The 26,740-nt window shown below is 35.6% G+C and overlaps 2 protein-coding genes across 2 annotated transcripts in view; one reads left to right on the top strand and one right to left on the bottom strand.

Moving 5' to 3' along the window:
• The window catches only part of LOC128999776 (histone-lysine N-methyltransferase SETD2-like), a 42,068-nt gene extending 22,763 nt beyond the window's left edge, over window positions 1–19,305 (bottom strand). The window contains exons 1-7 of the mRNA XM_054426449.1: window positions 19,199–19,305; window positions 9,012–11,146; window positions 7,500–7,619; window positions 5,908–6,036; window positions 4,492–4,693; window positions 2,332–2,429; window positions 190–367 (exon numbers count right to left, since the gene is read on the bottom strand). Of these exons, the coding sequence (XP_054282424.1) occupies window positions 190–367; window positions 2,332–2,429; window positions 4,492–4,693; window positions 5,908–6,036; window positions 7,500–7,619; window positions 9,012–11,104 (2,820 nt within the window). The 5' untranslated portion in view covers window positions 11,105–11,146; window positions 19,199–19,305. The remainder of the gene's footprint in view (window positions 1–189; window positions 368–2,331; window positions 2,430–4,491; window positions 4,694–5,907; window positions 6,037–7,499; window positions 7,620–9,011; window positions 11,147–19,198) is intronic.
• A 1,327-nt stretch (window positions 19,306–20,632) lies between these two features.
• LOC129000868 (gastrula zinc finger protein XlCGF49.1-like) lies at window positions 20,633–24,063 on the top strand. The gene is made up of 2 exons (XM_054427923.1): window positions 20,633–21,730; window positions 24,041–24,063. Exons 1-2 carry the CDS (start codon window positions 20,963–20,965, stop codon window positions 24,050–24,052), a joined length of 780 nt encoding a protein of 259 aa, XP_054283898.1. The 5' UTR covers window positions 20,633–20,962; the 3' UTR covers window positions 24,053–24,063.
• The last annotated feature ends 2,677 nt before the right edge of the window (window positions 24,064–26,740 follow it).

Here is a 26,740-nt window from a genome sequence, read left to right as displayed (position 1 = left end):
CTAACTGTGACAGACATGTTTATTTTATGATAAATACTCAAATGCAACAAAATAAATTATTTTGTTGAATTTTGCGCGAACTGAAGCCGTTGTGACAGTTCAACAAAACTGCCTTGCCCAACTTATGCATATCAGGGAGAACCCTTACTACATTTTTTTGTAACTAAAATTTTAGTAGGCCTAACTTACATCAATATCATTTAACATGTCTTTTTCTTTTCTCCTATCCTCTTTCTTCTTCCTCTCCTTTTCTTTCCGTTCTTTGCTTTTCCCGGTGATATCAGACCACTTGTTTTCTTTCTCCGGGTCTTCACCAATCCAGCCTCGACACTGAGCTGTCTGGCAGTGGCAACGTTGCGCTTCTTTACTGTAAAACAAATCAAATATATTAGGTGTTCTATAAATTTGACAAATCAAAGATTGATCTAATCAACAGTATGATGAAAAGACTGATTGTATTGAAGTACGAGGGTAGACCAATGAAGAAAACAAGCATTTTTTAAATTTGATATCTAGCACATAAGGTGTTGCTTGGAATTTGTAGGGATGGACGAGATTGGATTTTTAGTTTGAGACGAGACGAGACGAGATTTGTTATTTCTCATAAAATTTCGAGACGAGATCGAGACAGGATTTCCCTTCTCATATACAACGGGAAATGCACGTTCGGAATTTTTACCTGATTTTGTAACATTGTTAGATGACTTTTTAAATACAAAAATAATGATAATAGGCAAGAATATTTACAATCTTTTATTAAAAAACATCAGCATACAATTTTTTTATTAATCACGCCTAAATTATTAAAAATGCCTACGATTAGGAAACATAGTGATATCAGTTAGGATAGAGTTCAACTTATCCTAAAATAAAATAAATCATAAAATAAAATATTAATTTTTATAAAATAGTTACTTGTTTTGACTTTTTTTATAGTAATAAAACATTCCTCACACTGCTAACATTTAACAAAACTTCTCAAATGTTATTAAAATAATTAAAGTAATATTTACATTTGAAGAATTAATTAAATAAAAACGCCTTCGCAAAGGAAACGCAACTACAACATGCTCCTGTGTTGCGGGTATTGCATTGACTTTCTGCAGGCGTTTTTAATTTTTTTTTTTTTTTTTTTTTTTTTTATTCTCGTCTCGATAAAAATCTCGGCCAAAAAGAAATCTCGTCTCGTGTAACGAGATTTAAAATTTCCCGAAAATTTCCTGAAATTTCGAGACTTGACCATCCCTAGAATTTAGTTAGTTTCCAATCACATCTGAAAATAAAAATTAAAACAAAAAGAGCATGTTTCTTGGCCAAAGAAAATTCTCACTATATTGCAAGACTTTTGACTGAATAGAACTGGACATTCTATTCCCATATAAAGTTGTGACCAGTTTTTAAATAAAACTGAGTGGAGAGGAGTGAAGTTAAACCACCGACAAGAGTGTGCTAATTTAAATAACTGATTTCTATGGAATACATTTTTAAACTTTTTCACCACAACAAAATGAGACAACTTAATGTTAACTTTAGTATCCTATTTTTCACGTAAACTGTCACAGTAACTACAGTACAGTACAGTAAGGGATAAAACTAAAAAGTAAACTAAGGAATAAAATCAGGTTTTAGATTGCAGCATACTCTGTGAGAGACTCATTTAACTACAATCTTTTCTGATAACAATTTGCTATAATTTGTCCCAAGTCTCAGTAGCTGTCCATTAGTAAATGATGATATCGCTTATTTTCATAATACATTTCACATTTTTCTAGCATAGCTGTTGAAACCAAAAATTGTCAATTCTTAAAATTAAAAAATTTGAAACCTCACTTATTTAGGTGAACACATTTAGTATTTCATGTTAACTCGTTTTTTTATTGTTTGTTAAACTTGGCAGTATCATTAATCTTTTTAAAATAAGAAGGTTAACAGTTGTAACTTAAAGCCTTATACAGTGACTTTTCATAAAGGCATGGTCAATGTCTTGAAGACAGCAAATAATATTTTTGACAAGTTGGGGATTGATTTATAAACGTTATTTTTATAATTCCTAATTAATCTTTATGCTACACAAAATAGCAGAATTGTGTATGAGTAAATAGAAAGTAAAACTTCACGTTTCATAAAGCAGTTTACATGATTTCTTTTAATAATTCAATTCTTATAAACTTCTTTTGCATCTTAAAAATGGTCGAGGCATATAAAGATTGAGCCCCATATATCATCAATTATATCATTTGGGAAAAACTTCATAAAAACATTTTAAGCTCAAAATTATACTCCCCGAGGTACAGTGGTTTGCTTTTATTACAAAGTAAAAAAAAAACTTACCCATAGCGCTGCAACTGATAGTCAAACGTGATTTCTTCACCGGCAGAGATTTGCCTTTTACTAAAAAATCCAACTCTCAGTTCCCCATTAACGGTCCACTGCAACAAAGCACTACAATCAACCCTTTTAAAAGTCGGAAATAATAAGCACACTTATTGAATCAAATCTCATAGTAAAGGGATAACAAGTTTAACATTTTAAAATATTCCTTGAATTTTTTAGGCTAAGCAGCTTTTCCGATTCATTTAGAGAATTGTTTCAAAAGGATTCGTGGTAAGTCGAATAAGTTTTAACTTGGATCCAAAACCAGTATACAAAATTGACTTAATATAGGCCTAGGCCTACTTTCATTTGATACTACAAAGACAAGTTTTTTATTTTCACAAAAGTTGGACAATTTAATCAAATTAGGCCTGTAAATAATAATAAATAATTTAATCAAATTAGGACAATATCAATAAATAATAAAATATACATACATGAATAGTTTGTTCTCCATAATTTATTTTGGAGACAATGTTTAGGCCCTTTAAGGAAAATATCATACAAATCCACACACAAATAACTAAAAGGCAAGAAACAGCAGGATTATATGATATCAAATATATCTCTTCGTATCAGTTACTAAACTAAAGTACAGTAATTATGTAATGAATAAGTTTAACGGCAGCTAACATTGAAAAAAAAAGAAGATTAAAATACACAAATCCAATAATCTAAAACAAGCGCATTCAGATGCAAACTTTTTTTCATAATGTCATCATTATGAAAACTTTCGCGGGCATGGGCTGATGGCCGCTGCATACGCATAGTGTAGGCCTACATCTCCCTGCTATCGTTCGTTATGTAGCAGCAGCGCGTATGACATTGACATCTGCAATATGGACATAAGCTAAGAGACGCTGGTGATCATCACTTATCAGATGTTGAGGATATCTTCTTTGATGAGCTCTTGTAGGCCTACACCATACATCCTATATTGAAAGTGTCAGGGCAAGACTTGAAAAATAAGGGAAACCCAAGCTAAGAAGAGAACAAAAATGATATTTAACTCCAACTTAATGTCCAAGTAAAAAACCTAATAAAATCCCTCCGCTAAGGCTTTTGAAAGAAATTAGAGAAGATCATCAATCAGTTTGTCCAAATGTAGATGTAGCGATTATGACTTTCCTGATTGGATACAACAACATCGCATTCCATGTATGCAAAACTGAATCGCGTTTTGCATAAAAATGGGGAAACAAAAACGTATGTAAAAAGAGGGTTCAAAATTTTATTAGGTTTATTGATGCAGCATGCAATTGCCGATTACTTTTCTACAAAACAGCTGGCAGGGCATGTATTGGGGTAATGTTATTGTGGCCGGTGAGCGCACTGACGATGGTGGGGGGACGGGGCGGCTAACTTATTCCCTGCCTAGAGGCGGTAGATAGTTAAATACGTCCCTGTTTACATACATATTACTTTTAAATGTTTTCAAGGTTAATTTACAAGAATAACAATAAAATACGGAAGACCTCCGAAGCGAATATAAATGATCCAAAAAGGAGAAAAGCTACAATCAATCCTCAGGAAACAAAATTCACCTCCTTGTCTACAACCAAGCCAGTTCCAACCAGCTTATACATCTCACCAAATATCTCAAAACCTAGGTACGATATAAACAATTTAGGATCTTATGGCCGTGCAAAATAATTAACAACAGGCCAATCATCTTGAGTGGAGTGTCAACGTATTGCTGCTCGTCGTTTGGAAGAACGTCAGTGCACTGCAATTCCTCAAACCTCTAAAGTCGCCATGTCAGCGGATTTTGGATATTCACGATTGGAACCGTTTGACGTGTCATGAACGCACGCATACAACGTGTGTCGATCTGATCCGTGGTCAGAAGGTAGTTCTTTAACAACCAAACTGATCCAGAAATCTGCCAGGTAGAAAATGGGGTCGCTTGAAACCAGTTTGATCCACGAGGCGTGGGAGATGGCCCCTACTCCCTGTAGCCTACAGGTAGCCTTAAACACACTATTCAGAAAAGAGCTATACCTGACACTTGTCATTGCCCAAACATGCAGATGTATTCGGCAGCCGACTTTGGTGAAAACCCATATTTGTAAGGAATGCCTGCCTTGAAGCGTAATTTTAAACCTAATTTATTCTAACCTTCTGGGTTTCCGCATTTGGATCACAGCTGTGGTTGATGAACCGTGATATGTTCCCCTTCTGAGTAGCATCAATTATGGAGTCTGATTTTAAAGCCATAAAGTAGAAATGTTGATTTTTGTCTTTAGCGTAGTCTTTGGCCCTTCTCCGAAACTCCTTAGGATCCAGTACTTCCCCAACATATTCCAACAAAAAAGTATCTCTGGAATAAAAAGCAATGGTTACTAAACTGGAATAATGATGGAACACAGGGTAAAAAGTCTAGATTTTTAAGGATTTTTGTTGGAATACCAGGGAAGGATTTTTGTTTCTGGATGGGACAAAGATCTGGCACAAGAAATACAAAACAAAAACATTACAAGAAAAGTAGAATACTTCCTCTATAACTTGGTAATTTAACCAAGAAACCAGTGCTACTTAGTGACAACTGATAATGAAATATTCTAGATGTCTCCACTTCTGAACTTAAATTGAAAGATTACAATCTTTTTGCTTTATTTACAGTATTCTCTGTTTGAAACGCTACAATCTAGTAACGTGTTTGAGTAATGTGTTTGTAGTTTCATTTGACACAACTTGTAAGCTATAGAGGGTGTTAATAAAAGAATGCCGGGATTTTAAACGGTTCGGGGACTACAAGATAAATAAATGATTTCAACTCAAATTGAAGGGAAAAGAACACAGATTATTCTCATACTTTGATTAATAAAATTCAGATTTTCATCAATCTTATATGAACGTAAAACTGGCTAAGTCTGTAAGCTTAGGGCAATCGGCAGGTTTATGTGATGTCTTAACTGAATCTTTTTAGGCACAAAGATTCTATCTTTTACAGATAACATCATGAAGTGTTGATTTAAGTAAGTTCAGTATTGATTTAGGTAACTTGAACTCAAGACTTCTGGGGTTCAATCGATTTTTTAGGGGGGGGGGGGGCTTCTGATGCAGAATTGTAGGATTTCTTCGACTATGTCATTGCTTGTTTTTAGCCGGCAAGGTGAATGTCTATTCAAAACACTATGGTGCCACAAAACTCATTAAACCAGCGTCAAAATTTCTTTATCATAAAGTAGTTTTAAATTTAGTTGAATTCAACATATAAACTCTGTGAACCACAGATTGCACTCTGTGCATTCTGTTGCGCCGTAAACATCGTACTAGCAACTGACGTCAGGCTTGTGAGACGCAATAGCGGCCTACAACCCCGCACCTGTTTTACGCATGCCAAGGTTTCCTCCCTTGCTACACGGGAAACAAAACTTAGTTGTTTTAGCTTCAATTGGACGTATAAAACGTTTAGTTACCTTGAATACTATCCAAGCAATTACCATTTAAAATCCTGGCATTCTTTTATAAACACCCTGTACATAACAATCAACCAAACACACATTCTAATAAAATATCCAAAGCACCTACATAGGAATATCCTCTAGAGCTTTCAGCCCAAATCCTTTAAGCTCTGTTTTGAACACTTCACACTTGGCATATTCCAAATTTTGGAACCTCTTGTTGGCACATCGTTCTCCAAGCATGCATCTAGCACCACTGAAACATAAAAATTAAAAATATAGTATAGTAGTAGTGAATAGTAGAAATAATACAGAAATTATGACAGTAATGTCAGTGAGCCGAAAAAAGACCACCGATAAAAGCCATTGCTGCGGTTAAAAATATTCCTAAAACAGTAAAGGCTATTTATTACAAGATATGAGGTAAATTTCTTTGAATATCCAACCTCAGGGCCGCGCATTATCCCGACCACGACCAAAAACGCCCGACCGGTCGTTGTCGTTCACCATGCTACCAGAGCATGACCTGACCAAGGCAACGAATGTTTTACCAACTTCAGTGTCAAGATGGATGTTGAAGAAGTAGCTGCTGTGGTGCATTTGCATTGTAGGTACGTTAAGCGGAAGAAGCAGAGATACTGGGTACATCCAATGTTAACTGTCAGATCTACAATAAGGCAGTTTGCAACATTTTATGAAGAGCTACGTCAATATGAAAGCAGGGTTTTAATTACACAGCCACACAAAAAACAAGTTTTCATCGTTTGATTGATTTAGGAATATTGGGGGTTGAGTGGTGTACTGGTCTGGTCGGAGACAAGTTGGGGGTAGTGCGCGTCGTCCCATTGCATTGTGTGCTATTTTTGGCTGCTACAGCCAGCGAGTCGGGCCCGAACAAACTGCAATGACTTTGGTCGAGCGACCAGGGTTCGACTAGTTGACCGGTGGGTGCTGTTCCATTTACGCCTCTTATAAAACTGGCCGTGTCCGACCAGCCGGAGTCGTGGTCTTGGTCATGGTCAGGATAGTGCGCACTGGCCCTCAGGTGTATATCCTCAAACTCTGCCTAACGTGTGTAAACTCTTAATCAGAGTAAAAAAACCTTACACTCAATACAGGACTATTGAATGTGCAAGAACGGAGTTAAGTGTTTGAAGGTAGAAAATGTACACAAGAAGTGGAGGGTTATTGAAGGTGGTGTTAAACATTTGCATGATATTTTCCATGGTGCAACAAGCCAGCTGTTGTTTAGCAGTCTTATTTGTAGTAGTGATTAAAGTAAAGGAATTCCACATACAGATCGTGGTGTGACTGAACAAGGAAGATAAATGAACTAATAGGAGAGTATTTGTAAGACTATTAAAGGACTACGGTGAGTCCTAACACGCCAATCAGCAAGCAAAAATACCTCAAATTCAATTACTGCTACGATAGAAACTGATGAACACCCGCTACCAGCTTATTGTCCAAATATACAATGGCTTCTACAAACTTCCTAAACCACTAAATTCCCGTTTTTGAATGCTATTACGAGACTACTCGTGCCATTGGGATAAAAACTGGCTAGAATATAAGTTGATGAAGTGAGGAACACTTGACTACTATGGAAGCTTGGCGGAAACCTTAATTTACAGATAACCCTTGTATGCCCCATTCATTTTTTTAGATTTACTAAAGAAGCCTATGTTATTAATTACCAATACATGCAATTTCTCTCACCACTCGATCATTAGCAGTCGGTTGAGGCAGTCTTCGCCACATCCCATGTCTCCTCTTGCTATTTCCTCTTTGGTCAACGTGCAATCACATACCATCCTCTTGGCTTCTTTGCTCTTTAACCTAAAAACATAGTACAAACTTTTGAGAATAAGAATCTGTTGTCATTAGATGTTGAAGTGGTCTAACTTAGTTATACCGGTGGTATTAATGGCTAATACATTGCAGGGTGTCCACAAAAAATTTGTCAAATTTGTCATTTGTTTCTATGACTTTCCATGACTATCCATGACCATTTACCATTGATTTCCATGACTCACGAATTTACTAGAAAATTATATATGACATACACACACGGATAATACTGCCTAGACAAGTAATTTCACAGAAAATACAGAAATTTGTATTACTAGAGTAATCCATTTTGCAAAAATATGGTATTCAACATCAGGAAAGAAAGAAGAAATCCCAGCCTCCTTCGTAGCTGGCCAAGTTCTCTCTAGCCACTTTCTTTTTCCCTTCTGATCTTACTTTATATTATTGCATTTTATTGAGTTTAGAGTTTACTAAATTAAGCTTTTAACTTAGGAAAGACTTAACTTGAGACAACTCCAAACAATATAACAATATCCTATTTGTATTCCAATTTGAGTTGTAATAATAAAGTTGTAATATTTCAATATACACTACTGTTGCAACAATATTCTACAAATATTAAATTCAATTATAAGATTTAGTAGCGACAGATTGTATTGAACTATTACAAACTCAAAACTCATAAACCTATACGACTGTATTAAATTAAATTGTTGTGCATTTGTGAAAAACTGAAAAATCCTGAAAATTGCTACAATAGTCGGGTTACAGCTGACTAGAGCATTGAAAAGTCCCGTCAAATCTATCCGTCATTGGGGATTTCCACGACTTTCCATGACTTTTTGCCTATTTCCATGACTTTCAATGACCAGAATTTTTTTCCATGACTTTCCAGAATGTGGACACCCTGCATTGTCAAATCCATAACAAAATTCAAAAGGAGTGTAGGAGATACAAAACTTAATAATGTTCAAGCTATAAGCGTTTGTTCTGTGATGTGTCTAAGGCCTTTGATTGTTTTGATTACCAAATTTTAATAAGAAAACTAAAATATTAAAATTTATTTGATTTGGTCTTGTCTTGTAAATTTATAGAAAACAGGTACCAGAGGACAATTATAATGAAAGACAATAACATTTAAATCTGAATGGCAAAAATTAAATTGTGGGGTCCCGCAAGGATCGATTTTAGGCCCACTCTAATTCTTGGTTGATATGAATGACATACCGGTACCAAAAAACTCATCATCAAACCTCTTACTATACGCTGATGATACCACGGCTATAATCAAGGCTAAAAACAGTACCTAAAGCATCAGTAAGTGCATAAAACGACAGGCCAACAAATTACTTGATTGAGTATGAAATAAAAATAACTTATAATATTTCTAAAAGTGTAAAGTTATAACATGAATCTTACCTTTCAGTGAGGTATTCGTTGCTATCCAATTGTTGGAATTGAGCAAGGATATCTTCCACATCTTTGTCAGGTGGTGGAGTATCGGGAGGAGTTGTGGGCTGAGAAGGTCTATGAGGAGGTGTAGCGATATTCTCCGGTATGTCTGCTAGACGGAAAACGGAGTTTATCACCTCAGGTTCCTGTTGGCGTCGGTTGCTTGAGCCCATCTCCAACTCACTAGATCTCCTCCAGCGTGACTTCACCTTCACAGGTTTATCTGGCTCATACCCAGGGACTGGAGGAGTGGTAGTGCTCGTTACGACAGGCACTGAAGATACACCAGCAGGCTTTAAATGCTCATGTTTTGAAATACCGATTGAACGAATTCGGCCACTTCTCCTCCGACTCGAACTGGAGTTAGAACCACTTTCCGAACCTGTTGTGTCTGTGCTTCCACTTCGACTGCGGAACGCATTTTGTTTATCATCTTCTTCTCTTGACACAGGTTCTTCTTTGATTGAATCTTGTTTTGAATCTGATCTATCGTTAAGTGTTTGACTTACAAAAAACTCACTGGAAGAACTGGAGACATTTTCTTTTTTAGGAATTGTAGAATCTAAATTGTCCACAGGTGAATTTGCACAAGATACTATTTCAGAAGTCAGGCAATTGCTAGTAACTTTGTGTTCTTGAATGTTGCCAATAAACCTTTTGCTGTTGGCGCTAGATTCCACTTTTACGGATGACATTTCATTTTCTGAATCTAATCTTATAGAATTAGAATTTTGATTTGTACTTGATTTTGCTTTACCCCTTCCTCTTCTTGTTTCTCTAATTCTCTTAGACCTACTACTATCTGGTGGTTGGATGTCCTTACTTTTAGATTTTTTTTCCTTATCAACAGTAACAATTTGTTCATTTTTTACCTCGGAAATTGAAGGGGTGTTGATACTATTAAGGAACTTATCTTTTTCACTGTCGGATAAGGATTCTAATTTAGTCCTATTTACTATTGGGGATAAACTATTTGATAAACTTTCATCTTTGCATTCACTTGATAATTCTAATTGAACACCTTCATTACAATTAACATCATCTATTTCGATTTTGTGAGATGTTTCATCAACTTGCATTTTAGATTCAGCAATTGAATTGTCTTCATCAATTTCATACTTTTGAAAATTGCTAGATCTTTCATCAGGGCTTTTACTGGTATGCTCTTTATCGTGAACACAAGCCAATTCAACATCTGGCCTAGATATTTCTATAACTTTAATTTCTTGATCTTCAGCAAAGCCACTTCCATTATTCAAATGAATAACTTCTGATTCATGTTCTATGATTTGAATATCTTGATTTTCTAAATTTTCTTCATGGTCAGAGTTCTCGTCGTCAGACTGGTACTGTGAAAAGTTTACACAGTGTATTCCATCCACAGTACCTATAACTGCGTTGATATTATGTTCACCGCAACTCTCCTCGGCTCCGTCTACAGACTCCTGACTACTGTCGTAATCACTTTCTCTCACAACAGTAATTATTTCACAAGATCCTTCTTGTAAATCGGCTAAATTGTGGATGCTTACGATTTCCTGGCTTGTTTCGTCGGTCACCTCAAACCCTTCATCATCGGTATTATTGATCACAATTACATACTGATTTTCTTCACCGTCATCGTCATCATTCATCAAAACCAATTCTTCTTCTTCATCTTCTTCTGTGTGAATTTCATATTCTTCTAACCTAGTAGTTTCCACTTCTGCTTCCATTTCGCAAACAAATTCACCTGTATCCTCGGAAAGGTCACCAGCTTCTTCTCTACTTACAATAATTTCATCCCCACGTCCCACATTTTGAAGATCTCCTAAAATCATTTGTTGAATATCTAACGGCATTAAATTATTTTTGCTCTGATCTTTATTGGTGCTGTTTTCATTATTTTTATCTGATAAGATTTGATTATGACTTTCTTGTTTAAGCTTAGAAGAACAAGGAGATACATTGCTATTAATTGCATTTTTCTCCCCGTCTTCTATATTATTAACTTCAACTGGGGAATTCCTGGATTCCGTTTTCGGTTTTGCAGTTCCCGTACTTTTTCGCCTCCGTGCCATTGCTCCTTGTTTAGTGGTTTTGTTTTTCTGTCAATCTGATACCTAGAACAAAATATGTTAGTTAGGCTAGGCCTACAACACGCTACATAGATACAATTATGTGTAATATTATACCAATGACTACCGGTATTGGATACTGAAGTAGACATCCCATCTATGAAACAGCTCAGAATTTTTTTTTTTATTAAAAAAGAATGTGTTGGGGGGCCAGCACTGCATGCCTTTAAATCTTACCTCCTATACCGAAAACAGATAATGGCAGTAAAAGGGGCAAATTCGCAACCATTGCCAGTTAAACAAGGCGTTCCCCAGGGATCTGTGTTGGGCCCTGTGCTATTCTTGTGTAATGGTGAGCGACCTCGGGCAGTTAGGAAACGTCTTGCTTTTTGCAGACGATATGACTATCTTTGCGGATGCAAACACAAGTTCCAGAGGAAACCAGGGTCAAGGCTGAACAAAACTAAGATGTGGTCCAAAGCAAATAAGCTTCGCCTAAATTAAAGCAAAACACAACACGACCTGCAGTCTGGCACCGAATTCAATTCTCAATAACCTGCCTGAAGTAAAGTTTTAGGCCTCATAATCGACCCCAAACTCACCTGGGAAAATCATACAATGAAAATGAGCGAGGGCATTGCATCTCCTCAGTCCTCAGGAGGCTCAAACCTATGCTGACAGTGCAGTTTTTACTTACTGTTTATTTTGATTTGTTCCGCAGCCCCCCCCCCCCCATCTTAGCTATGGGTTGGAGGTTTGGGACCATAGCAGGCTGTAGGGTATACTTTTGTTAGGAATAGGCTATGTTGGCAATTCAGATATACAATCGTCTGACCCTGTATTTTAAATACTTGAGGCCTCAGATTTAGAAAACAAACTGAGAGATTGGCTACTGGCAAGGCCCTTGCACTCCCTAGGCAATTGTTAAAAAATTTGCGTCCAACCTGCTGCCAAAACTTGTAAATATGTAGGTCTATAACCTAAATCTATAGCCTAGTTATTATTATTATTATTTTTTTTATTTTTTTTTTTGCTCAGTCTATCCAGCAAGAGCTGGTTAATGACGTCTAGGGAGTGAGTAAGTAAGTAGGCCTAAGTTGATCCTAAAAGGGATGAGCATCAATAGATCAATCATCAATGTTTACGATAGATGGTAACATCGGTATCAATCATCAATATAGGCCTACATTACTAATACAGTAGAACCTCGCTAATTCGAAGTTCAGAGTAAAGACAATGTATTTTTAACCATGGGAAGTTTGGAATTATAGAGGTCAGAATGAATAAAGTTTGAACTATAGAGGTCCAAGTTTATTTTTTAAAAGCTAAGCAGAATTCTGTCCGGTAATTCAAACCCATATCTCTTGGACAAAATACTGTAAATTACCGTACAGGACATATTGAATTGATACAAAGTGACATAAAATAAAATAACATTGAAGCAAAACAAATTAATTATAAAATTTAACTAGCCTAATACTATGGTTAATGAATACAATGAATACAATGAATTTATTTGGCCAATCAACAACAACATTGTTACAGGCTATGTCAATGTACAAGCATAAAATAAAATAAATATCAAGACTTAAAAATCAAACCAAGCAAAAGATGTGCATGCACTATGCAAAAACAGCAAACAGGCTGTTCAGAGGAAAACTTAACTAAATACAGTTTCAAAAAACTCTTTGAATTTGAAAAAAGGATTTTTAATCAGCCAATCAAGTATTGCGGTTTGGAAGTTCTTTCTTTCCAGATTTCTCACATGACCAGGAAGGTGATTGAACAGTTTTATTCCTGAAACAGGGTATGACCTAGCTCTTTTATCAGTCCTGGACCGAGGAATGACAAGCTTAGAACTAAACCTAGTGTCATGATTGTGCACTGAACTGGTTACATGTAAGTCATTCATGCTGTTCTTAATACTAACAAGGCATTGGAATATATACATATTTACAACTGTCAGAATTCTTTGTCTCTTAAACAAGGGCTTACTGTGTTCTTTATAGTGAGCATGACAGAGAATCCTTACTGCCTTCTTTTGCAGTCGCAGGATCTTTTCGACATTGGGTGAGTGGCCCCACAAAATTAACCCATAGGATATGTGAGGTTGGAAAAATGCAAAGAAGGACATTCTAAGGGTACTCTGTGGCAATTGGTCACTTAGACGTCTTAAAAGATGTACTACTCTACTTAGTTTAGTACAGACTTGGCTTATGTGGTCTTTCCAATTGAGACAGGGGTCAAGGGTTATACCAAGGAGTTTGACAGGCTCTTGGAAAGGAACAATCTGGGAATCACATAGGCTAAATGTTATGTACTGTGTTTTCCCATTATTGAGCACTAATTTATTGTCAACAAACCAATTTGAGGCTGACTCAAAAATCTTCTTAACAGACAGCTCTGCTTGTTCACGGGTCGCTTTACATGATATAAGGGAAGTATCATCAGCATACAACATGCAATTACCTTCAAGTCTGGTATAGAGGTCATTGATTGTTACTAAAAATAACAGAGGTCCCATAATGGAACCTTGCGGAACCCCGTTAAATACAGCATGTGGGATTTAAACCACATCTAAAAACATTGACAACTTGCAATCAATAGAAATAACTTAGGCCTATGCAGTTGTCCATGCTCACCCGATAATCCCAGTGTTTCCATACGCGGGATTTTTATCCCGAAAACGGGATTTTAAGACTATGAGTGGTTAGAAACGAGATGCAGGATTAAACGGAATTTTCAGCTCTGATATCTGTTTGTTTTTTTTTTTTTACAATAGAACCTCTCAATCCGAACTAATTGGGACCGGGGTTAGTTCGGGCTATTGAATAGTTCAGGGGCCTTATTTTTGAAATGGTTGACAGTTGAGTCAATCGTCAACACTCAACTCAACCAACAACAGGATTTGGTATTTTTGAAATCCAACAGTTTGGAAGTGAGTTGGGAATCACTAGTTGAGTGCCTCGTTTGGGAAATGTAGGCGTACGACCGCGCGGAATTCAGATGACGCCATTTTGAACCAATCACAATGCAAAGTTCCTGCGATCTTCGATCTAACCTCTTACTCTAAAATCTGGATAATGAGCTAATCTCAATCTACCATATTTCGAGACACTGAGGTGAACTGTCAACTCCGTTCGTGAGAGATTGAGGTTATGTCTTGCTTATTCTTGGTGATTGCAAAAGTACTATGGATAAAATTTACTATGGATATGGATGCTTGTTTTAGGCTGTAGCTCATTATAGGTATACCCGAAATAAATTGTTTGCCTTTTTTGTCTCTATTTCAGAACACACATTATTATTTTAATTCCCTTCATCGTTTTTGTTTCATGTTATTTTTAATTGTGTTTGTAGGCCTATTTAGGTTAAAGCTTAAATGGATATTTGCCATTGCACTTAACGCATACAGTAACTTAAATTGATTTGATCCCTTTATTAGGCAAATTATGGTATTGAAACAATCTAGGCCTAACTATGATATTGTTTCTTTTTACCATCAATCTTTAAATCATTTAATAAAAATTGTCTTATAATAAGTTCAATTAGTAAGCCTAGTCCTAGTCTATTTCAAAGTATTGCATACATCCCAACAAGGATACAACCCGAACCCGTTATTTAGTAGTAATTAAGTATTGGGTGCTACTATGTCAATGTCAACAAATACCTAACCTCTAATTGCAATTAGTAAGTAGTAAACAAAACAATTACAAAATAGCGTCAACTCAAAAAGAGAAATTTTTGCCGAATGAGGAAGAAGAAACTACAGTCAACCGTCCACTCAACAACTTGATAGGTGGTGAGTAGTTTTGGTTAGATAAGTCAACTGTCAACCGTTTGAAAAATACGAATCGATTGGAAATTGAGTGACTCAACACTCAACTCAACAGCCAACCATTTAAAAAATAGGGCCCCAGATTACAGAACATATTTTGTTTTTACATAATGCTAGAACGTATCTAAGATGGATAGTAATTGTTACGGGAAAGGAACAATTACCGTGCGTATATCAATAAAAACAGTAAAATAAAGAACAACTCATCCCTACAATCTGAACTGAGCTTACAGCGTTTGGGCAAGTGGACGTTGGTATTAACAAGGTTCAGATTAAAGAGGTTGGTAATTATTAGGCCTAACCGTATTTACATTGGGATATGATGTAATTTTGATATGTTTACTTACAGTATTTTTAACGCTGAATCCAAAAATGCAATTAGTTTTGGTCGGAGAGATTCCTAAGTGGCCGTACAGTTAAATCATTAATATTAAGCTTCAGTTTTGTAGATTTATTAACATATTTGTGGTATGGACGAGTCCAAGTTCTAGTGGCGACTAACACTAAAAGGGGTGGAAGGTTTGTGGAGTGGAAACAGCTGTCAGTTCTTTACATTCAATACTAAACAGACAAAACCACACACGACGCCATGAGAGCAAAATCAGAGTTACAATATGCAATAACTAGATTTTTCAAAGAAAATGGACTTTGGTGCTGTTTAAAAAATACAATAAATCAACTACGATACATAAACTATTAATCACATGAACATAAAATATAAAACAAAATATAATTTATTCACGTAAAATATCAGTAATAGAAGCTAGGCCACTGCCGACATGATCATTGTCCTTATTCCAATCTTCAACCATTGGCTAATGCCTCAACGTCTGTTAATGAACGTGCCATAGTGCATAATCCCATAGTACCTACATAATCCCATTGTGTCTAAAAGTGAAAACGTGCCACAGTGCATAATTTAATGTATCAGCAACTAATAAATGATGTTACATAATCTAATCTAATCTAATCTAATCTAACCTAACCCAACCCAACCTTAATATTATGTTTAAATCGCAGTTTATGTCAGAAAAGGCATGTGAGGAAGATAGGTCGGACTTTATGCGGATTTGTGACTGTATTAAGTCCTTTGAAGTGAGGTTAGATTAGGTAAGTTAGGTTAGGTTATAATGAAACCGACTCATTAATTTATGAACCTTCCAGACTGTTTTTGCACAATTGGAATAGTGGGTGAAACACAATGAAATAACGATAGGCTATCAAAAATGCTTGCGCTATTTAATTGTGTAAAAACAGTCTGGAAGTTGCATAAATTAATGAGTCGGTTCATTATAACCTAACCTTTACCTTCCTAATCTAACCTCACTTCAAAACACTTAATACAGTCTTGAATCCGCATAAACCCCGACCTACCTTCCTCACATTCCTAAATAAGAACTGATTACTTGGTTTCAAAAATCAAAACGAATTGATTTGATTTCATTCCGCATTAGGGTGCGTTCACAAAGAAAGCTGGTTACAAGCGCTTGTTGGCAAGCGCTTACAAGCTCGAACCGGCGTGAGAAAAGTTAACATAGTATCAAGCGTGTGTGTTCACAGACAAAGCTTGTGCCGGCTAGCAAGCGCTTGTTACAAGCTCTGACAAGCACGCAAGAACGTTTCGTACTCATTTTCCGGCGCTTATTGAGCGAACCAGTCAGTTACAAACTACAGTGCAGTGTGGATGTCGATGAGTTGATAGCTCAAGTAGTTAGAGCTTTCAATTTCCAAAAAAATATATTACCCACATATTGTGGTTTTTCCCTAGAATGTTCAATAACGTAACCAATAGGACAAATATAACACAGCCTATATGTATTAAGATGATAGACAAACACATTTCATTCAATATTAATTAAGTGTTGTGTTGGATTTTTTATAGATGAAACTTGTATACTTTTACTTTATTTACCTAGAAAATTAAAACAGTTGAACATATCTCACAATATTATTTGCATCATAATTAATCAGCTACATAGGGTGTTTAAAACTCCCTTCAAGTATTTTTTAGGTTTTATTATTGGTCCAAAATTCGTTCTGGTGCATGGATAGGTTGCTTATGCCAATCCCCCCAAAACTTCACTAAAACACTTTCAATTTTCTTGAGGATGTAATTAAACGTGATTATCTTCCGCGGTTAATTGCATGAACACCTTCCTAAATTCTACACCCTTTTAATTCTACATTTTCAATAAAAAATAACTCTTCATCACTTGAGGAAGATATTGTCTCAACCAGAGCTGAGCTGAGACTACACTGAGCTTGAAATGCAAGTGTTTGTTGTGAACACACAACAGCATGGAACAAGCGCTGAAAGTAAGTTACTTGTAACCAGCTTTCTTTGTGAACGCACCCTTAGATCAAGTATAAACAGTTGTTTGCTCTTCTCACTCAGTCCTCCTCACTCCTCACTCAGTACGGACCCATCCAGTCCAGACCACGCCATATTACCATTACCTTCAATACGGCTCAATTATCCTTAGATTCGTAATCCTAACCTTCGTTTTACGGCCACAACGGCAACTTAGGAATCTCTCCGACAAAAACTGATTGCATTTTTGGATTCAACGTTAAAAATACTGTAAGTAGACATATAAAAATAACATCGTATCCCAATGTAAATACAGTAAATATTTGCCAAGAGGTTCTACTGTACTTAATTGAAGAGAAAAACTTACCCCAATCGATTAAATTCCTGTTGCAAATAATAAGATAAGCAATATTTAGAAAACCAGGCCTATAAAAACATGATGTTTACATGAAATAAACAACCGAGATTGAACTTAACCCTCCGAGTGTCCATAGTTTAGGCCTTAATGTCCACCTATTTTTGGCCCCTTTGCAAGGTTTTATTAAAACGGATCTGAGAAGCTTAAAACAATGTTAATTCTAATGTTCTATATACCATTTTGTTTGGAAAATCATGGGCTTCAATATTATATATAAAACATAAGGAACATTTAAAAAAAAAAATTTTTAGGTAAAAAAAAATATAATTTCGAAAATTTTCAAAAAAAAATAAGTTCGCGCTCAATGAAATTGTATAAATTATAGGCCTATAAATATTTGAAAATAGCCACTTTGTTCTAAATTTAATGAGGATTACAAATATATAATCATATAGCGAGGTAAGTTATCAAATAAATAAGTTATGAGCGAAAAACGGATTTCAGTACATAGCGTTTAGCTAAGAATGCATAGCCTAACCATAGCTAGGAATGTGGCTGATAATTTACATCAATATCACTACCTACTTCTTCAGGATCATCAACCAGCACTTCAAAACCACTTAAATCTTCTTATAATGCACCACGTATATCACTACTTTTGATTTTTAACACTAAAACAATGATAAACGTAATAAAACACATCAGTCATCGGTCCGGGGGAACCTAGCTGTTTACAAATACACGCACGTCAGCTGTCTGCTACAATATTTTCGGAACTAAAATGAATAGCGCTTAGAGACAGACCTCTGGAGAAAGCTTAGAATATTACGGAAAGAACGATACCTAACTCGATCCAGTTCAATCCGATTCAGTCAGTCATAGAGCCTTCGCCGTAAACGATGTTTGTGCGTCATAAAAGTGACGCGTGACCCTACACAAAGTGTGTTGTGCGTCATTTTTATGACGCGTGACACTCGGAGGGTTAAAAATCTTACGGGATAGGTGAAACGGGATTCTTCATATTTCAAAATTGGGATGAAACTGGATTTTCTTGACCCGGTAAGTTGGATTTTTTTTCATGTGGAATCACTAAGTTATTCAGGGCAGGGCTTGCCACCTTAGGTCAGGGAAAAATCGGGACATTGGCCCCCTCGCTCCTGGGTTAACATAGCGTTAAAATATGCCACATAAGCTGTAAGGCATATTTACACCTGTTAACGTAGACCTACAAGAGCTAATAAATAAGCTAAAATACCTAATAACTAAGTAGAGATTGGAATTTAGTCTTATTCACCACCTTGAACTTGCTGGAAAACCAATTTCCTTATTGCATGAAAAACTTTCTTCCACACATCCAGGTTACAGGGAAAGGGTAGCTTTTATGGGAACTAACTATTGTACAATAACAATATTTGTGGAAAGGAGACAAATATTTTCAACAATGGAATGCTTATTACTAAGAATAGAATGAAAACCCTTTTTGTGCTAGTAAAGAAAACATTTTCAACAACCTCAAAGAATGCATTGACAAAACATTATTATTAGGCTAACTTCATTAATTTCGGTGAAATAAATATTGTATTCGCTTACCTTGTAACTCATTACAACTAAAATAACGATTAAATTATAAAGTTTGGTTCATTCTCTCTTCATTTTTAGGTAGAATCAAGTGCAGTGTAATTCTGGTAGAAGCAGCCATGTTTTCATTAATCGTTTCGTTTGAAGTAAAGAATAAAGAATTGGATTGGATTGGAGACGAAGATTGAAGGGATTGGAGGAAGATGAAGATGAAGAGAGGGTCAAAGCTGGTCAAAGGCTCAAACAAATAGTGCTGAAAAATCGCATACAAGGCTACAAGGCTCGGGACCGATTTACTTTTTCATTTTGATGTCCCAAACACCATTTGTATACAGTACTAGCTGGCCCGATAGCCTGTCCTACTCCTAATGTGGTTTTATGTCAATATTGTCAATGCTCGTTTATTTTCAAGATGAGCTCGTTTGCATGGCTCAATTACGTCCTGTGGTTGAAGTTCGTTCGCTACGCTCACTCACCTTTTGGGTTGGAGCTCGTTCGCTGCGCTCACTTGCCTTCAGTTAGCTCGTTCCCTACGCTAACTCGCCTCCTGGGGCCCATTTCATAATAAACTACAAGTTACAAGTTACAAGTTACAACTTGTAGCTTGTAATTTCCATTAGATTTGCATTGGCCGATCAGCTGATTTACTAATAATATTAGTTTGTACTTTATTATGAAATGGGCCCCAGGTTGAAGTTCGTTCGCTAAAAGCCCCCACACACTACCAGACCAGACCGTCTGGTCTGGCATCTGGCACTTGTCTTATCGTGTGTGGGGCTGTCTGCAGACCAATTTTCTCGGACCAGACTGTCTGCGTGTCTGATCTGATGGTTGAACCCTCAGACCACAGACGGTCTGAGGTTCCCCTCAGGGCTACAGATATACATGTATATCTCTAGCCCTGGGTTCCCCCACCACTATTTTTGTCTGGTCTGTGAGTGTGTGGCGCTGTCTGTCAGACGGCAGACCGTCATGACAGTCATTATCCATTAGTTGGAGTTCTCACCATGGTGTTTCAATTTCGAATGTTGGAATGTCTGGTCTGGGAGTGTGTAGAGCCGTCCAAAACGGTCTGGTTGCAGCCATACGGTCTGGTCTGGTAGTGTGTGGGTTGTGGGGGGCTTATGCTCACTCACCTTTTAGTTGCAAATTTGCTGTTGTCATATAGATTTAAAAAAATAATAGTGCTGCGCCCTGTTGGTAAACTTATTAACTTTTTAATGCTATTGAACATCACAGAATCTTGTAATCAGCTGCCAAACATAGTCATATAAACAACGAAACTGCATAGCAAACACTCTGAGAACATTGTGGTCTCATGGACAAAAATACCCAGACCACTGCATCAGCGAGAATACGACAAAAAGAGTTAGGGCTGCGTGTTCAGCGTCAGCATGTTTGTTTTGTTTGGTTATGTTGTTTTGTTATTGAAGGTGTGAGTGACTTTACCTAACCTATGTGAATTTTTATTTTTGTTTTGAGTTGACCATTGTACTGTAGCTTAATTTAACCTTTTATATATTTTAAATTGTTTAGTTCCAAAATATTTTGTGAAGTCCTGGATAGTGACTGTCTTGACCCCTGGAATGAATTAATTTAAATTGATAAGTAGTAGGCTGAGTTGATCAAAGTGAAAGTAATTAACTTAGCCTACACAGGATATCGTTAAGATAACGATTAGGCCTTTATCTACCCATACCCAAGAAATCCAATGACTTATTGATCAACCATTTAGACCTATTGTGAATTAATCAGACCTTATAATAATAAATAATTATGAACTTCTTATGCTCAGACAGATGCTGCAAGTGTTGTGTTTGTAGGAACAACTATGGTCCTCACAAAATCAAATCCTTAGAAAAGCATATTTTTGAAAAACATGCCAAACAATATTTATACTGTGCTATATGTAACGTATCAGTGAAATCGCTGACATCCCTTAAAAGACATGAGCTTACGCATATGCCTGACTCACCTAAAGAAGGGTCTAATGTAGATGCAAATGTGAACCTAGGTATCATGCAAACTGGACAGACAAAACCTACCATACTGGTACATCAGAAGAAGCTTGTCTATCCTGATGTCAAGCACAGAATAAAGAGACCAAGGTCCGAGGACAAGTCCAAAGTGTGCAGTATTTGTGGAAAGATTTTTGCCAAACACAGAAATCTGAAACATCATTACCTAATACACACTGAGGAAAGGCCATATCAGTGCCAAATTTGTGATAAGACTTTTAGACATAAAACTAGCCTCCATAAACACAAGAGTGTTCATAGTAATGAAAAACTCTATCGCTGTGATTTGTGTGGAAATAGTTTTAAATCTCTTACATCGATGCGGACTCACATAAGAAAGCATAGTGGAGAGCGCCGTTATAAATGTGATATATGTGACAAAAGGTTTTTAACAAAACCACATCTAAAAGTACACTCTTATGTCCATGCTACAGAACTTCCGTTCAAGTGTACTGACTGTCCTAAACAATTTTATACCAAATTCCAATTCCAGAAGCACTCCGAAAATCACATGAAAAAGAGAAGAGTAGGTAAACTAAATTAGAGTATAACTAGCAAGTATGAAAGTAGTTTTGCTTGGTTTTACCATTTAAGGAAATCTACAGGCTAGACCTACTTTTGTGTAGGCCTAAATAAAAACTATAGGTACCGGTACCCTGTTACAGAAAGCAAAGTTGTCATAACTTGAGAGATAGACCTAAATGTTTTAACAATAAAACCTCTTGGTTTTTTTATAAACCACTAGCTGTTGTACGGCTGCACTTTACTTTAGGTCCTACACAAACAACCGAATGAAAATATCGACTATTCGATTGTTTCATTCGCTATATCGTTTGGTTAGTTAGGTTAAGTTAACCTTACCTAACTAACCAAAACAATATATCGAACAATCGATATATCGATCGATATTTTCGTTCGAATGAGTGTAGGAACTAAAGTTAAGTGCAGCCTGTTGTACCTGTGCTTCGCAACAGAGAGGAAACTGAAGCAAAACAAATTGATCTTGGATTCCGTTGTATAAAACAAGTTAGTTACACATTCCCCTTTGGTTTCAGGAGCATAACTCAACTGAAACTATTTGTTTGAAAAATTTCTTTCTTTAAGGCTAGGCTAACTTATAAGGCTACCTAGTACGAATTATATGAGGAGCTGATGATGCATTTATGGAAATAATGTACCCAAATTACTTAAACATTTATTTACCTAGTTGAACAATGAACCGGTAGGCCTACATATAAAGTGGGCCTACCGGTAAGTAAGGAAAAATACAGGTAATCGCACAACAAATATCTTACTGCATTAAAGTAAAAAAAGTTTATATTGATTTCATATACAGGCCTAGTTGATTTGTTTTACCATAGCCACTGAGCTTTTTTCAAAGTTCAGTCTTTACCTGCAGATCAGTGTGTATATATCACAGTAATAACATAGATAAAACATACTCCCTTAGTAGATTTCTCATCCTTATGGAACAGCTGAAGACAATTTTATTGTTAGTTCTGTACGGTTTATGTAGAGGTCGTGTTTTGTTTACATTTTGTTTCCCGTTATTACAGCCATTTAAAACCTCCTTTAACCAAATAATACGATCTAATCATAAACAATAACTTGTCCCCTAGTTATATAATCAAACAGTAAAGCACAAATCAAGAAATTAACCCTAAAATAATAGAAACAAAGTTTCGTCGACACTGGCGCCCATGTGTCACGTACATGAACTAGACACAAAAAACGTGCTTCAAAATTTACAATGGGATGAGAAGTCTACTTGTGTTGGTTAGTCTATGGTAATAGTAATAAGCAAAAATAAACTAGGTAATGAAAAACTTGTATTACCTTGTGTTATAAAGCCAATTAATATTATTGTTAATCGGAGCATAAATTTAATAAATCAACAACATAATACCATTGACTATATATACTCCTATATACTGTAGGTATATATAGTCAATGATAATACATAACAGTTATTATTTTAAACGCAAAGGATACGCGTCCGGTAACTGAACGTGGATTAGGCGTCCGGCAGTGACGTCACCGGATTGTGTTGGCCCGGAACACCATTAACACACCGATACGGTGGAATGCCGTCGATGTTCGTGGTGTATTGGATAGAGTAGGCTACTCGGCTGATGTTCAAGAGGTACTTATCCATCGGTGTCACTACCTTTTTGTCAAAGATTTTGCTTAGAATGCAATATCTTCTTAACTGTACATCTTTAATAGAATTTGAAGCATTTATAATTTTATTTTATGAACAGAACTTAAACTTCATTCGACTATTTTTATTACAGTAGAACCTCTTTAATCCGAACTAATTGGGACCAGGGGTAGTTCGGACTAGTGAATAGTTCGGATTACAGAACATATTGTTGTTTTTACATAACAATAGCTAAAACATGGCTAAAATTGATCTAAATTATTTTGGGAAAAGTGAATAAAATGTTTAATAAATTAAAATACAGTGTTTATTCAATACAGTAGTAAACATGGTGAATAAACGGTACTGTACATTAAATACAGTATACAATAAAGAACTGCTGTACTGTGTATAGAGTATAGCAATGAGGGGTTCGGATTAGTGGACGTTCGGATTACGGGGATTCGGATTAAAGAGGTTCTACTGTATCAGCAAGTTTGGTTGGTTAGGTTATGTTATATGACAGTAATTGCCGGACGCCTAATCCACGTCTGGTTACCGGACGTGTATCCTCTGCCTATTTTAAATCATTCCATAGTTCAAAACGTATGTATTTGCATTAATTTATATCAATATTTAAAACATTGAATAAAAAAACATTGTTAGGCTATGTTACAGATATTTAATTGATTTTAGAAACAAAAGTGAATTGCGTGCAGCTTAGTTTTGTGATATTTTACATATAGGTAGTCAGATTAAAGCAGTGTTGTAAAAACAAAACTACTAAGGAGATTTCTGTAAATGTAAAAAAAAAAGTGAATGTGAAATAGATGATAAAATATAAGCAGTACGTAGCTATGGACAGAATAAAAGTAGGTACAGTTGAAATTTAGTTTGTAAATTGAATTAAAACACTAATAAAAGTGAAAAAAATTTAGTGAGTTAAATTTTTAGAATTGTACCAGTATCTCTTAGATATAATTTAAAACCTATTAATCCTGATCCAATCATTTGTTTATAGGTTCAAATTTGTAAACAAAAAGCTACCATATATCAAAATTATTCCAACAAATTTATACATTGTAATGATCCTTCTGTTTCCATGAAAATAAGTATACTTTCATAAATATTTTAATCAAACTAATTCACTGTTCTCATAAAAACAAAAATTTAGAATCTTGGGAGCAGAACCTGTACCTCTAAAGCTGGGCTTTCCTAGGCACGGAAGCGGAGCACTGAGTGAGGAACGCGGAGAGCAGACTCCCCTTGTCTTAGGTAATTTAATGTTACTATTTTCCTAGAAGCGGAGTGGAATACCATGTTAATAACTCTCCGCCCTCCGCTCTCCGCGCTCCTCTTCCTTTTTAAAACCTATTTAAAAGAATGTAACTTATTTTTGGAACAACTCTTGTACATTAGTATAGAAGATATAGATAACCATATGTTATACACAGTAAAACCTCACTTTCACCAACTGACAATTTGTGACCAAGAAGTTGATGAGTTATCTAGAACATTTAAATTTGTAATGGGGTTTACTTTAAGTTAATAAAATAATAACGGAAATTCTTTTTTATATAAATGTAATACTATTGACTGTAGAAACACTGTACAGTATAGTGTTTATATAGTAAGCAATACTCATGTAATACTTACATGATTATTTCTACATATTGATTAAACAATCTGAAAAAATTGAATATTTAACAATTAGAACTAAATTTTCTGAAATTTTTTTTTCACACTGATGACTACAGACTGACTGTTGAGTTAGTGCTACAGGTTCACTTTAGGCTTTTGTTATTTTTTCAATTATAATCACAATGGGCTTACTTAGAGTAGCTTCAAATGATTTATCTTTGGCTCCTAAACAGTTATCAATAGTGTGGATAATTTTTTTAAAAATGTATACATATGGTTATTGAATTTTAATAAATGATTTGACTTGTATAACTTGCTTTATTCCTTCTTTTAAAAACCTTTGAAATAGAGTGCCACTGATGTTTGCTGCTAAAAATGTTATAAGTTAGGGGCGTCTGTGAGTGAAAATTTAAAAACGTACGTTTTCAGGAAAAGCACTTTGCAAATTTTTTTCTTCTTTTTTCAAAACTTTTATTATTTTTTTTATTTCATTAACATTTGAAGTTTCATAAAATGTCCATGGCAACGCAATATCTTTGGTAGTTATTTTTTTAAAGAGCATCTTTAGTGGAAAAACACAAAATCCTGTCACGACCATAACGGACGTTTAAATGAATATTAAAAATAGTTAATATTATTTTTATAACTATGTTTTGCTATAAACTAATTTACTTTTATGACCATTATACAATAAAAAGGTCACTAAGCTTTTAGTATATTTGGTCTTTCCAGAAAAAAATAAAAAAACTCAAAACATTGAAAAAAAGCCAATAAAATCTTTTTAAGTTTGTATAACTACGAAAAAACTTACCTGAGACCCGAAAAATCGTTATGTTTCTATAGAGGTGTGCTTCTTTTGTGTATAAAACATTGAAATATGACGATATTTTAATTTTTGAAATTGTTATGATAGAAATCATAAACGTGATGGTCAGGGACAAGCGGTACGGTCGTGAATTGTCTGGAATAATTTAAATCTTTCTAGGCAATCCTTCAATTATACTGTTAGTTATAATAAAAATATATGTTTCAATTGAACTAAACTGTTCAATTCACAATTATATTAAAGTTATTGTCACGACCAAACACACTATAATCCATAAGGCTGGATTGGTCGTGAAAAAACCCGCGATGGTCGTGAAACTTTGGTCGTGAAATTACGTGTTATTTGGCTCTGTTCTGGCGGTAGCCCTGCACCTCATGTTCGAGGATACAAAGTGGACTTCTAGGTTAATCTAGCAATTGAAATATCTTATAAACAAAAATTAACACCATGTCTACTTCATCGAATGACTACGTACGGTCATGGACACACCAAAATTACAAAAAACACAATCTTTCCTTTATTAATCTTGTAATTCCTCCTTTCAACTCGAAACGACCGGCACTACAATCCTGACGTACACCCCGAACTAGTCTCTCAAACCAACTGACTCCATCGACGCCAGGCTTGCCACTGTCGGGCTCCAAAGTTGAAAATTTTTCCCAAATGGTCGTGACGCCAAATCGAGGGACAGACTTATTTTGTCATGGTAGTCAGTTTGCAATGACAATAAAATTATAATATGCTCCTTTTTTGTAAGTTTAATAACCATTGATGACATAAAAATATGGCTTTATATATTTCGGCATGAATAATTAGTCTAAAAACAGCGTGAAAGTTGGAAAATGTACCCTAGGGACACGTCATGGTCGTGAATTTTGAGACTTTAAAAATACGAAAAAAATACCTAGAACCTATTTAAAACCAAATAA

This window comes from Macrosteles quadrilineatus, unplaced genomic scaffold (genome assembly GCF_028750875.1).
Source record: "Macrosteles quadrilineatus isolate MER2022 unplaced genomic scaffold, UCM_ALF_1.0 Scaffold_8__2_contigs__length_117827958, whole genome shotgun sequence".
NCBI lineage: Eukaryota > Metazoa > Arthropoda > Insecta > Hemiptera > Cicadellidae > Macrosteles > Macrosteles quadrilineatus.
The sequence above is the reverse complement of the archived record's forward strand: the minus strand, read 5'-3'. Positions and strand labels throughout refer to the sequence as shown.

Coding starts and splice junctions, on each gene's coding strand:
- LOC129000868 (XM_054427923.1), top strand. CDS start 20,963: ATGAACTTCTTATGCTCAGACAGATGCTGCAAGTGTTGTGTTTGTAGG.